The sequence below is a fragment of the Anguilla anguilla genome, chromosome 12 (assembly GCF_013347855.1).
Source record: "Anguilla anguilla isolate fAngAng1 chromosome 12, fAngAng1.pri, whole genome shotgun sequence".
Classification (NCBI taxonomy): Eukaryota; Metazoa; Chordata; class Actinopteri; order Anguilliformes; family Anguillidae; genus Anguilla; species Anguilla anguilla.
In genome coordinates, this window is record NC_049212.1 from 32,938,378 (window position 1) to 32,951,010 (window position 12,633).

General features: G+C 45.5%; 1 protein-coding gene across 1 annotated transcript in view; it reads right to left on the reverse strand.

The window, feature by feature from the left end:
* Positions 1 to 12,633, reverse strand: part of tenm4 (teneurin transmembrane protein 4) — a 209,865-nt gene that overhangs the window by 17,788 nt on the left and 179,444 nt on the right. The window contains 4 exon segments of the mRNA XM_035385277.1: positions 7,261 to 7,289; positions 7,292 to 7,340; positions 7,342 to 7,496; positions 11,187 to 11,359. Of these exon segments, the coding sequence (XP_035241168.1) occupies positions 7,261 to 7,289; positions 7,292 to 7,340; positions 7,342 to 7,496; positions 11,187 to 11,359 (406 nt within the window).

A 12,633-nucleotide genomic window follows, 5' to 3' on the forward strand; every position in this document is an offset into this window, starting at 1 on the left:
AAAAAGTCGACTGAGAAGAGAAGAATGAACAGGTTGAATGAGAAGGGAAGAATGAAGAGGTTGAATGAGAAGAGAAGAATGAACAGGTTGAATGAGAAGGAAGAATGAAGAGGTTGAATGAGGGAGAAGAATGAACAGGTTGAATGAGAAGGGAAGAATGAAGAGGTTGAATGAGAAGGGAAGAATGAACAGGTTGAATGAGAAGGGAAGAATGAAGAGGTTGAATGAGAAGGGAAGAATGAAGAGGTTGCTGTGATGAGCAGCGACACACCGGTAATAATAAAAGCTTATTGGGGGAAAAAACTGATGAAAAAAAAATAGAAGGGAAAAAAAAAAAACTGTTTAAATTACAATTAAAAAAAAACTGACCATGCCGTTACAGAAACAAGAAATCCTTGGGCAAAGTTCAGTAAGATTATTGAGAAGAACAAATTAAATGTCCAGTGCTCTTTAAAGAACCGTATTTCTTAATTGCTTCAATGACACAGTGTGATTACATGTAATTACTCCCGGGGCATGTGTCATATTTCTTCTGTTAAAAAAGAAACCCATAATAACCATAAAAATATATTTCATTATTCAGAGACACAGGTGGGAGAGTTATCTTATTCAAGGGAAGCAAATGAAAAGCACAGCCATGATTAAAATCTCCATGCCTTTTGAGAAGCGTTATCACAAGAGAATGAATTTCATTCAGCTTGTGCATTTTTTTTTTTTAAATTATGGAAGAAAGAAAAAAAATCAATTTAATGTCTCAGGGGCAGAGACAGAAGGCATTCAGCTAACAGTTTTGAATGACACTTCAAACCAGAACAGAAAGGCATTGTGGGAACTTCCGGGCCAGCTCACCAATGACCGCTGGACCTTGCATCCGATCGCCATCTCACTGCTGCTCGGATGGTCCAGTGCCCTATTAACACTACTGAGCTCGCATCCTGAACGCAGGACAGACTCCACAACCCCAACGCCTGAAAACACGGCGAAATAATGCCGTAAAAATACAGCAAAGGGGGCCTGTGGCCTGGAGTCCATCTGCGTCTGCGTCTGCCCTCAACTGTGACCGACAATTCAATTCTGGCGGGTTCTGTAACCAGCAAAATCAGCCCGTGCAGCACTTGCATTTCATTTGTGAGCAAAAGGAACATTAAAAAAGTCATAATAATCATAATAATAATAATGCTTTCCCGCATCTTCCAGAGGGGGTTTGCTCCCTACTGGCTGACCAACACTGCTTCCAGCAGGGACTATACCTTTTCCATGGGGACCCCCCATCCGAGGGCTAATTGCGACCCGAAGCTACGCCTGCTTGGCGTCAGGCGTCAGGCCGTCCCCACAGGGCGTTGCTTGTGACCGGCGGTCGCCCGCGAGTCGCCGGGAAGCGCAGACGCTGACAGGTCTGACCGGCGACTCCGCCCCGGCTTCACGCACGCGCTGCGTTCTGTCAGCGGGCCGGCGGCGCGGGGGCGGCTTTTTGGGGCGTGGGCTAAATGGCAGGCCTTAATTAAAGCGCAAATGCGGGCTCCCCGCTCCCTGTTTTTGTCACGGGGCTCTGATTAATTGCTCTGCTTCTCTCCAGGTAGGTAACCGCCGAGCTCGCCGCGGCTTAACAGAGTCTTAAAAGCAGATTTGAAGGCTGCTTCTGGCCTCCGTCCAGCGGCACGGCGACGAGCGGACAGCTTTTCTGACGACCCCGAGAAGCGTCTCTCTTTCTCCTCTGTGTCGCACTCAGATAAGCATGCCAGACTCTCCTCTCTCTCTCTCTCTCACACACTGTCTCTCTCTCCCTCTCTCGCTGAAGCCATAAATACAACAGGGCCAATTAAAGCCAATAATACCTAATTGAGAGGATTATTTTACGCTAAAAGCGGCCAGTTCTGGAAGGAGAGAATTCCCCTGCTGGGCCGGGCAGGTCTGCCCATTTCAGCAGGGTGAAGCGGAGGCAGAGATCCAGCCGCTCGGCGACTCCTCTCCACGCAGCCAAGAGGACCGAACTGTCAGCACAGATACTGCAGATTCTGTCTCACTCTACTCATATTTCCACACAGTTAAGAGGACAGATACTGCACCACAGTCATTCTGTCTCTCTGTCCTTACTTCTCTACGCAGTTAAGAGGACAGAACCCCAGCACAGATACTGCAGATTCTGTCTCTCCGTACTCACATCTCCACACAGTTAAGAGGACAGATACTGCACCACAGTCATTCTGTCTCTCTGTACTCACATCTCCACACAGCTAAGAGGACAGCCATTCTGCACCACAGCCATTCTGGCTCTCCGCTCTTCCTCTCAGAAACCCACCGTTTTTACAGACGCTAAGTAAAAGCAGGGCACTGGGGTGAGGCTGTAGGTTTGGCACAAAAGCAGGGCAGGAATAAAGATGACTGAATAAAGATGCGCTGTTTGACATTTTCAGTGCGCTGTGTTTTCTTAAGCTTTCTTTACCACCGAAGAGTCTGCATTTTCACAAATAGGCTGATGACGCTACCCAGAATAAGCGAACCCTACTTAAACATTAACATTACAAAAATAAAATAAATATATAAATAAATAAATGCATAAACAAACAGCCCTCTGCGCTTAGCTATCAATCAATCTAATTTGTGTGTTCATTTTAAATCCTTGGCCACCCCAATGATTGTAACTGTCATTGGGTTAAAAGTACCCCAAGAATGCATTCAAGACTGAGGATATGCAGGCAGACTGCACAGGTCTGGTTTTCATTCCTGGTTAAGGGAGAGGGCGGGACGGCTGTTTCGGGTGTGATGCATGGGTACGCTGGTCATGGGAGAACCTTCACACCCCAGTGACCTAACGGGGTGTAAAAAAGTGGGGCTTCCTCCGGAAGATTCTGGACCACAGTGGAACAGAAACACACCAAACAGGAATATCTCAAATCGGACGCAGCCTTAGATGGATAATAAAGGAAAGAGACAGGGGTAGAGGGCAGACACTCGCTCAGTACTGCTTCATTCTGGTCGCGTTGACGAAGGAGAAAAGCTTCCGACTCGATTTATTTCCCTTCAGCGCTGAGGAAGAGGCTCTTTTTCCACAGTCACATATGGACAGTATTAAACCTTTATGAGACCCCCACAATACTGCTCTCCTGTCATTCACAGGCCCACGGTTTCTGACATTTCATTCTGACACACACACACACACACACACGCACGCACGCACATGCGCACGCACACACAGACACACGCACACACACACAAACACACACACGCATGCGCACGCACACACACGCGCGCGCACGCACACACAAACACACACACACCTACACACACACAGACGCAAACACGCACAAACACACACATGTGCAGACACACACTGGTTATGTTTTTAATACAATGCAAAGTCCAAAAATGAAACTAACTAGGGATCCGCGTGCCTACGCATTGGAAGGTACATCTAGTTCTGCCGGTTGCAATGTTGAAAAATTATATTGAAATCATACACGTATTATTTAGGGCCAATTCTAAGCTGAAGAGTTTTGTATTTATTAAGGTCACAACAAATACACTAACCAATTTAATCAATTTTGAAAAATTTATTTGGGTTCAGACATGGTTATGAATCGCTATAATAATGTGAGATCCTACACAATTCCCCCAAATGCGCCCTTCGATGAATGAGCTCTGGTGATCGCTCTGGGGAACAGATGGAATAGCATCGTCATTTCAGATAATTGGGCTTCCTTCTCTAAACACAGTTATTTATGTGGAAGTTTTGGGGGCGGCTGGGCGCCTCACATAACCCGCTTCAAAAAGGAAAACCGATCTACAAAATTGTTTGTGAAAGTAGAACGGTAGTCAGAGAATTGTTCAGAGTGTTTTTAGCATCCTTTCAAATGACTGAATGTTCTCACAGATTATTTGAACATTCAAAAACTAATTGACAGAGTAATTGGAAAACCATATCAATATTTCAGGCTTTAGATTTTGTAACTTTTATATGATGTATAGAAAACAGCTGTGGACTTTATGCCCATATAATTTGCTTGAGTACAAAATAACATTTCATACAAGCAACTTCAGGCAATATATTTAACTTCATCTGCATGACAATTCAAACATTAGACAAGCAGTAAAGAATGCTTTGGAACTTACTGTGACAAATTTCAGTCACAACATGTGCTATCATCATGAATATCAACCAAAAATGCAACAACATAAAAAATAATGGACACACATGATGCATTTTTAATAATACTGTCTATTCTACTCCCAGTATGAGTACTTTTAAGTTCAGAATTTCATTAACAGTACTGTTCTTGCTAGCGCCTGCATAATAAATATAGTCTTGTGGTTTTCTGGATGAAATGTAGAAGCAGCAACTGCAGGGCTCTTTTGTATTCAGTGGTATATGTATGTTTCCGTGCATGTGCACACGCTCGCACACACGTGCACATATATATGCAAACACAACACATGCGGGTGCCCACATACTGTACACACTCACTCACATCTCTCTCTCTCTCTCTCTCTCTCTCTCCCACACACACACAAAACTGAATTTAGAGAAATTTCATTTCTGAAATCACACTATGTCACACAGCATGCGCGGATGACAATTTCCTTGAGCTAGACTTTATGATCCAGGTCCGGAGGCTGTACAACACCTCAGCGCCCTTAAAAAGCACCTCAGCGCCCTTAAAAAGCACCTCGGTTTTAAGAAGCGGTGGCGAGCATCAGGCCGGTGGCATGGGCAGCGACCTTCTCACGGTCGCCAGTCATGAGCAGGGAGCCGTCTGAGCGGCTAGCGTCAATCTCCCACATCTCCCGCGCCGCGGAACGCGAAGCCACAAGGGCGCTATCAAAGCTGGCCAGAAGGGCGCGTTTTCGGAGGACTGGCGCCCAGCCTTTTAATATCAATCACATGCCGTCCTGCCCCAGCTGAGCCATGCGTGTCCTCGCTCTGGGCTAAATGTGAAACGCCACTGACCCATTTGTTGTTTTTCTGACACGGATGCTCTCTCTCTCTCTCTCATACACACACACAATCTCTCTCTCCATATCTCTCGCACACACACACATATCCACAATATCTCTCTCTCTCTCATAACACACATACACAAGATCTCTTTCACACAGACACACACACACATCCACAATCTCCCTCTCTCTATTTATCTCTCTCATGCATGCACACGCACACACAATCTCTCTCACACAGACACACATATCCACAATCTCTCTGTATTTCTCTCTCTCACACAGACACACAGATATCCACAATACACACACACACAATCTCCCTCCTGTATCTCTCTCTCTCTCTCTCACACACACACATACTCTCCTCTCTCTCTCTCTCTCTCTCTCACACACACACATACACTATCTCCCTCTCTCTCTCTCTCTCACACACACACACACACCATCTCCCTCCTCTATTTCTCTCTCTCACACATACACACACTCTCTCTCTCTCTCTCTCTTTCACACACACACATACACTATCTCCCTCTCTTCTCTCTCTCTCACACACACACATACACTATCTCCCTCTCTCTCTCTCTCTCTCTCACACACACACACACACAATCTCCCTCCTCTATTTCTCTCTCACACACACACACACTCACTCTCTCTCTCTCTCTCTCTCTCTCTCTCTCTCTGTCTCTCTCTCTCTATCTCAAGGTCGCTCAATGACGGGGTTCCAGGGCAGGGACTGGAGACCCCCCTCCCCCATCACACGTCTCATTCCCAGTGTGACCCGTGAGGCAGGCAGCAGCCTGTTACATACATTAGAGGCTTCAGCCCCTGCAGAGGCCAGGGGGCGGTCAGACCATTAGCCCACGGCAGTCAGAATGTCACCTCCTGATCGGACCCCTCACTGTCAAAGCATCGCCCCACTGCCCTCTGTCCCTCAGCCTGAGAAACAAAGGCTGCTCTTTCCCTGCAAAACAAACCCCTGAAAAAAAAATGTAATGCAAAAAAAAAAAACAACAACAACGGAATAATGGAACTGCAGGGCTTTGGAATAAATTCAGAGCGGCCAGTTTCGAGTCACAAATAGGTCATTTTGGCTTCCTGCTCGGCTGGAACGGGAGCCTCGTTATTATTGTGAAGGTTCTCCTGGTAGGAGCGGGCCGCCAACTGGGTCACATGGATGGATCGGTCCTGTTGTTGCTTCCCTTAAGGGATTGGCTATTATGCCGCCGGAATCTGAAATGACACTACATTTTCCCGCCCCTCCCCCGACCGATCTGGCTCCCAGCCCGCTGATCTCCCGGTAATGGCGGCGTTATTCAATGATTCGGTGGGGGGGGGGGGGGCTTGCTCCCGCGGTGAACTCCTCCTGACCGAGCCGCGAGGCACTGGCTGCTTTAAATGCTGTCATCGCCGCCAGGTGTGAATAGAATCAGGACGAACAGTGCAGAAGGGAATGGGAGGGGCAGGGAGTGAAGGGGTGACATCATAGTCAGTTTCCATGGTGTGGGAGTGAGTTTTTTTTTCTTTCTCTTGAACTTGAAAACACCGGTTGTTCTAAATTAGGGTCCTGACCTGTCTCTGCAGCTTTGGAAAAATATGACAAGGTTTAATGAATTTGTCCATAACAAAGCGTTCAGTGTCAGGTTAGGTGGCAAGCTCTCTCAAAGGCCACAAAATTAATAAAACCATAAATTGTTGGTGGGTAGGCCCAGCCTAAGCAGATCCTTTAAACTGTCTGTTGGAGTTATGAAGGCATTGTAGAAGGATAATAAAGACAGAATTACACGGCGAGAGAACTAAAGCGATTGAAAATGACTGAGATTGGGGAGAGGGGGGCAGTTCACAGAGGTCAAAGCCAACAGATTTACTTGAACAGAGTGAGACAGGCTGTATTAATGATCACACCTTAAATTAAATTAAACCATTATGATCTGTGCAGCTCACAGAGGTCCAACTCTGTCACTAATCTGTGTGTGTATCAGCAAATGAGCATGTATAAAAGGCCATGTGTAAAGTATGGTCATGTGTGATTACCAGCATGCATGTGTATGTATAGAATGAAAGTGTGTGTTGGTGTGCATGTGGTGTTTCTGAGTGCTTATGTACAGTGACCAGGTGTACATGACGAACACTTTGTCCGGACATGATGAACTGTGACTTGTATTAGAGTAAAACTCCTTACCCGGACACTTCGGGGGAGGACTGGCCCAAAATAAGGAACACTGGAGCACACTTCTCTCAGGGCAAAGACACTGCTTATGAACAGGGTACACCTAACGTCTTCCTCAGATACAAAAAAAGGAGTGCGTAGCCAGCACTAACCCTCAGTCTGCGTCCGTACACGGTGACCTGCCCCGGGCCTGCTCCTTGCGCTGCCTCCACTCCACCAGGTTGAGGCCGTGTGTCGATGGGCAGCGTGACGTTCCTCCTGCTGACCGTGGGGTTGACCGTGCCGGCCAGCAGGTGGGGCTCCGTGTGCAGGGACACCTCCATGCCGTTGGCCAGAACCAGCCGCAGCGAGCCGTCCAGGCCGATGTAGTAACTGTTCCGCACTTGGTCTGAGAGGGAAGCGCACAGACGGACACGCACAATGAATAAACATCACACCACAGTAACGCAGGTCCCAACAGTGTGACGGCCCATGGAAAATAAGGAGAGAGAGAGAGAAAGATGCGATTAACCTTCATCAAACTTGGTCATTGCAAATTTCTGTAATTATTAGGTTGTAACTGATAAACAACATGTTAATTTACAGCAATATACTGCATAAAGGGGACAGAAAAAAAAGATTTTAATATAAAGCGAGAAACCAGTAGACCTTTTCTGACTTGGATAACAGAAATATAAAATGCTTTTATTTCCCTGTAATGCTGTTGCACAGCTCAAAGCTTCTCTCAAGATGATGGCAGCCATCTTAAACAAATTAGATACAATTGGATACATAGATAACAAAGTACCGTGCAAACATTTATAATGAAACGTGCTCCTGTCAGTTGTAGGGGAATTAGGCTTCTAGTAACCTATAATTACATGAAGGAGAATGTGGCTTGTGATTTGAGTTAGCATTAAACTGTTCAAAGCTATGAACAGCTAAAATATCTATCAGGTTGCAAACCTTTACCACTGAACATTCTATCATGTATACCATCATGAGAAACAAAACAAACCAAAATTATTTTTTATTGAAACAAGGAATCTACGTTCTTCAGAACTCTTTAGCGCCAACAGTCAAGACAGTTATATAATCAAACCAGTTATGTCACAAGATCAGTAATATCATTAAATCACGACGGATACAGCGAAACTCTGATGCCACACGGCCGCCAAGAGCTCGCTGTGCAGTAAATTAACGGCCGGATCGGAGGAGAAACATTATATTTACGACCGTGTTCTTCCATACAGCAGACGTCGAAGCACTGCTGGGCGTTACCATGTAACGGATTGCGATACATGATTGCGCTTCCAAACGGCAGACGGTGAATCATGGCCACGCGCCTCTGTACTGCAGACCACACAGGCACACCAGCAGGCTGCGAATCACGGGCACGCGCTTTTCAGCAGCCGAGCGTGAAGTTTTACGACCCCGCGGCTCCGGTGGAGGGGGAGAAAAAACAACGAAAAAGCGCAATCTAATTTGGCCGACTGCGTCTTCGCGCTCAGTCCAGACCAGACGGGAACAGACACTGGATGTAAATATGAGCCGGTACATCACCGCCGCCGCCGCCCTCCTCCCCCGTCCCTCGGTGCGTAGACTCAGGGCTGAAGGTAGAAATTTATGAGTAATGGTTCCTCCGCGCGCGGCATCCTCATTCATCAACGCAGCCCTTTCAGCCTCCCGTCAGAACACCAACGGAGCCCGTGATGAATACTACTCTCATTAAGGACCTTTGTAAATTAATGAGCTGGGACTAATTTTCTTGATTGCATGTATTTCAAAGCTGAAGGCTGTTCTCCGGGTTTTGAACGGAACTCTACTGAGATCCTGTGCGCTATCTATTTTCTGAACTCGTTTAACTTTTTTATTTTGCTTTACAAGGCTTTAGATAACTTGACCTCTAAGTAACATTAATGTTATTACAAATACAATTTCATTTCGAATGACCTTCAACAACCGTTTGACGCAACCTAAACCGATAAACTGACTGCAAATTCAGAATAACTATTTAAAATACAATTTCTTTTAGTAATAGGAAAACATGTTCTGAATAGACTATGACTCATTTTCCAGTTTGGCAAGGCACCTTTATATCTATAAATGCTCCATTTTAACAGCATATTGTTTTTTCTCCCCCAGAGGTCTAAAATAGATCTTTGTGATATTGGCAAATTCAAAATTGTATCATTTTCATATTTTTTATATAGGAATTTCTGTTTGGAATTTCTGCTCAATCCAGGCTAGATTTCCATTAAGCAGATACAGTGTAAATACTTTTCTTTCAAGAGAAAAATATACAAAAACTCATATTATCAGTGTTTAAAAATCAGAGAGATGACCATATTTTCATTCATTTGTAGTGCAGGACATTGTGTGCCTTAAAAGCATTGCAAAAATTCCTCAAGCTCTGCACTTCATCATCACGTTCAGAGAACAGTTCACCTAACAATGCCAGCATATTTCTCACCTGAACCTTTGAACACAAGTCATTTGGCAGAAAGACTGGTATTTTACCCAAAATGTAGGAGCAAAGGCTAATTTTCCATTTCTAGACTCACTGCTGATGAAGAAAAGGAAATTCTTCATTGTCCCGTGTGACTTTTTAAATCGCATCGCTTGCATTAAAATTTGACTCATACATTGTGATGCACCAACACCTATTTTAATCCGTATTTATAGCCCTGTAAATACAGGCAGAGTACATGATGATTGCTTCTGCAGTTTCTCCACTTTGCACTGCATCCAGAGAAATGAAAAAGTTTTGAAGATTTCTGACCTCAACTTTGTGAATAATATGATGGTGAAACTTCCCCCCCATGTTGGTGGAGCTGAGAGAGATGAAATGGACGCTGAGCATGGCTGAACGCCCCCCCCCCCCCCCCCCAATAGGTCAGACCTCTTCCACCCTTTAAGGTGTGAGGTCGCAAATACGTAATTAGAATGCTCTTGACTGAACCGAGTTATGCAGAAAAAAACACAGTGGAAGTGCATGCTGATTGGATCAATTCAGTGCTGCCGACCAAAATAAATGCAAAAATAAAAAAACTCAGGGAAAGTATCTGAATTAATGAGACAACCTTGTGAGTCTTCAACATGGTGCCCAACCAACCACCTTCCCTGGGTTTAATCTTCACATATTTCTCATACTTGTCAAACATCAAATTGCAACTGAAACAAAGAATAAATAAAAATGACATGAGAATTTCAGAATTTATGATATTTTAGGAGAGCGCCACGCCACAGTGTGGGGCGTGCCTCTCTCTACGGCGGGTGACACGGGAGAGAGTGAAACCGTTGCGCGCGCGCGACGCATCATGTCAGTGTCACGCCCCGTGACACGCCAGAGCCGGTGAGTTATTACCCAGCTGTCAGCTCACGAGCCCGACACCGGCGAATCAATTAACATCGCCGCCCGCCGGGACCCCTGTCGCCACGGCGAGCGCTCCTTCCAGCGGCCGCCGCCGCGAAGTGGCCAGCCGCCCCCGTTCAGCCCCGGATCTCACGCGAGTGCGGGATCGATTCGGGGAGAGGAGCGGCCTCTCGCTGCCAAATAAATAAAAAAATAAAACATCTTTTGTGTCGCGCGGATAGTTTGAGAGGAGGGCCCAGAGCCGTCGGCTGCCAATCCACACGCCCGATGGCCAGCGGCAGACCGGGATATTAAATACAGCAGAGTACGAGAAAGCAGCAAGATGGAGGCAATCTGTCAGCTTGAAGTAGACTGGACGTGCTGACAGTTCCCATCTAAAGAGCAGGCAAAAGAATTCTGTTCAAAAATGTTCTATTCTCAAATGACTTTGGCTTGCATTTCAAGAAGTGGAGTGGGATCTTTTACTGCATGTGCTTATCAGTGCATTTATGTCATCCCCCTCCCAAACATACCTTACATGAGCTCAGATCATTAACTAATTGTTACATCACCCTTCCACCAAACAGTTTATTTTCATACCTTTTTTCATATTTTCAGAAAAAGTTTTTGTGAGGACAACGACATATGTTGTCCTTTGTGACATATTTATTACATAATAAAAATACAAATAATTAATTCAACTCAGCCACACATCGAGGTACTTCACTTCACCACAGCACTCACCCTGCATGAGGGTGTAGAATGTTCCGGAAGCAGACAGGTTGGTCGTGATGGTGATGTCCTCTTTGTTGGAGGCCTCGGTCTGGACCCTGACGGAGCTGTCTGAAGCTGTGCGGAAGCTGCTCACCTGGCCGCTGGGGTAGGTGACGTTGGTTAAGCGGCCGTAGCTGTCGTACCTGAGGAAGAAGGGGGAAGCGAGACAAACGATGAATGATCCTGCCTAAACTGCCCTTTGAGAAGGTGTGAGCAATACAAGAATCAGTATAATGCATTGTGTGGTTGACTTCATGGTTTATAGGATTGGCTAATGTCACTAAATTCCCATTCAGTAAACAATCAAGGCCTGTTTCACACAGTAGATGAGTTGCATACTGCACAAGACACTATTGCAAAAGCCTGGAAGCAAAGACCCAGAATTAAAAACTTTTGCTAAATCTCAACCAGGAAGAATGCTAACAATCTCCTGTACCTAACACAGTATAAGGCAGCTGGGGGTTCTATCAGTGAAGTCCAGAATGCTCCATGGTGATGGCTCCAATCTGTCCTCATTGTAAGCCCCGCCCCCCACACTGAGTGCACCTGACTGTGATTACAGCCAATCAGGAACACATGAGGAAGCAGCTGGAATGTGTGTGTTGAGGAAGTTGAAGAGTGCTTCATTGCCCTTGAAACTGTGTGAGAATTCCGAGCCAGTTTTCGCGTATTAGCTTACCCTGATTGTCTGAGTGTGCAATTACCAGTCTTGGACCCGTATCTGTGTGCACATCCGAAATATTTTTTGACTATATTCTTTAACTTTCCCCCAGCGAATGCGAATAGTTTCTTAGCTGCTTAGCAGCCGGACTTTCTTTGAAGTGACTTGATTACAACTTTTAGAGTCTCTATTTCAAAATAAAAGTCCTGGTTAAATGCTGTGAGTAGCACATTGGCTGCGGTGTGAAGCTCTAGTTATTGCATAGCTTGCACTTTCCCGGCGGCTTACCCAGCATTGGGTTACAAAGGCTATATATTTTTTCTCTCTCCTGGAGACAAGAACGACATAGCAGCACACATCAATCGATGCATCGAACCCCTAGATTAATTACATAGGCATAGGCTGCTGATAACGGCCAAGCACACCTGCATTTGTCATGGCAGAGACAGTCTGAAAGGCAGCCAACGGCACCCCATTTTCACATTTGGGATAATGCCGCGCTAGGATAAAAGAAAGAAAAATAAAACAATGGCTTAGCTTTCTAAAAAGCTGTTCAGCTTTACCATAGCGATAAAAAAATAAGAACTTAAGTGAAAGAAGCTGGTGGAATCTTTCACTTAAATTTTAAATAAAAAAAGGATCCTTCAATCAGCGACAAGATAATCTTTGTGTCGATGACAAATGAGGAGACAGAGGTGCGCGCATCTTTTTCATTAGTAGCCTCACGTTGACAAATCAGTCCCGTCTCAGGGCAAA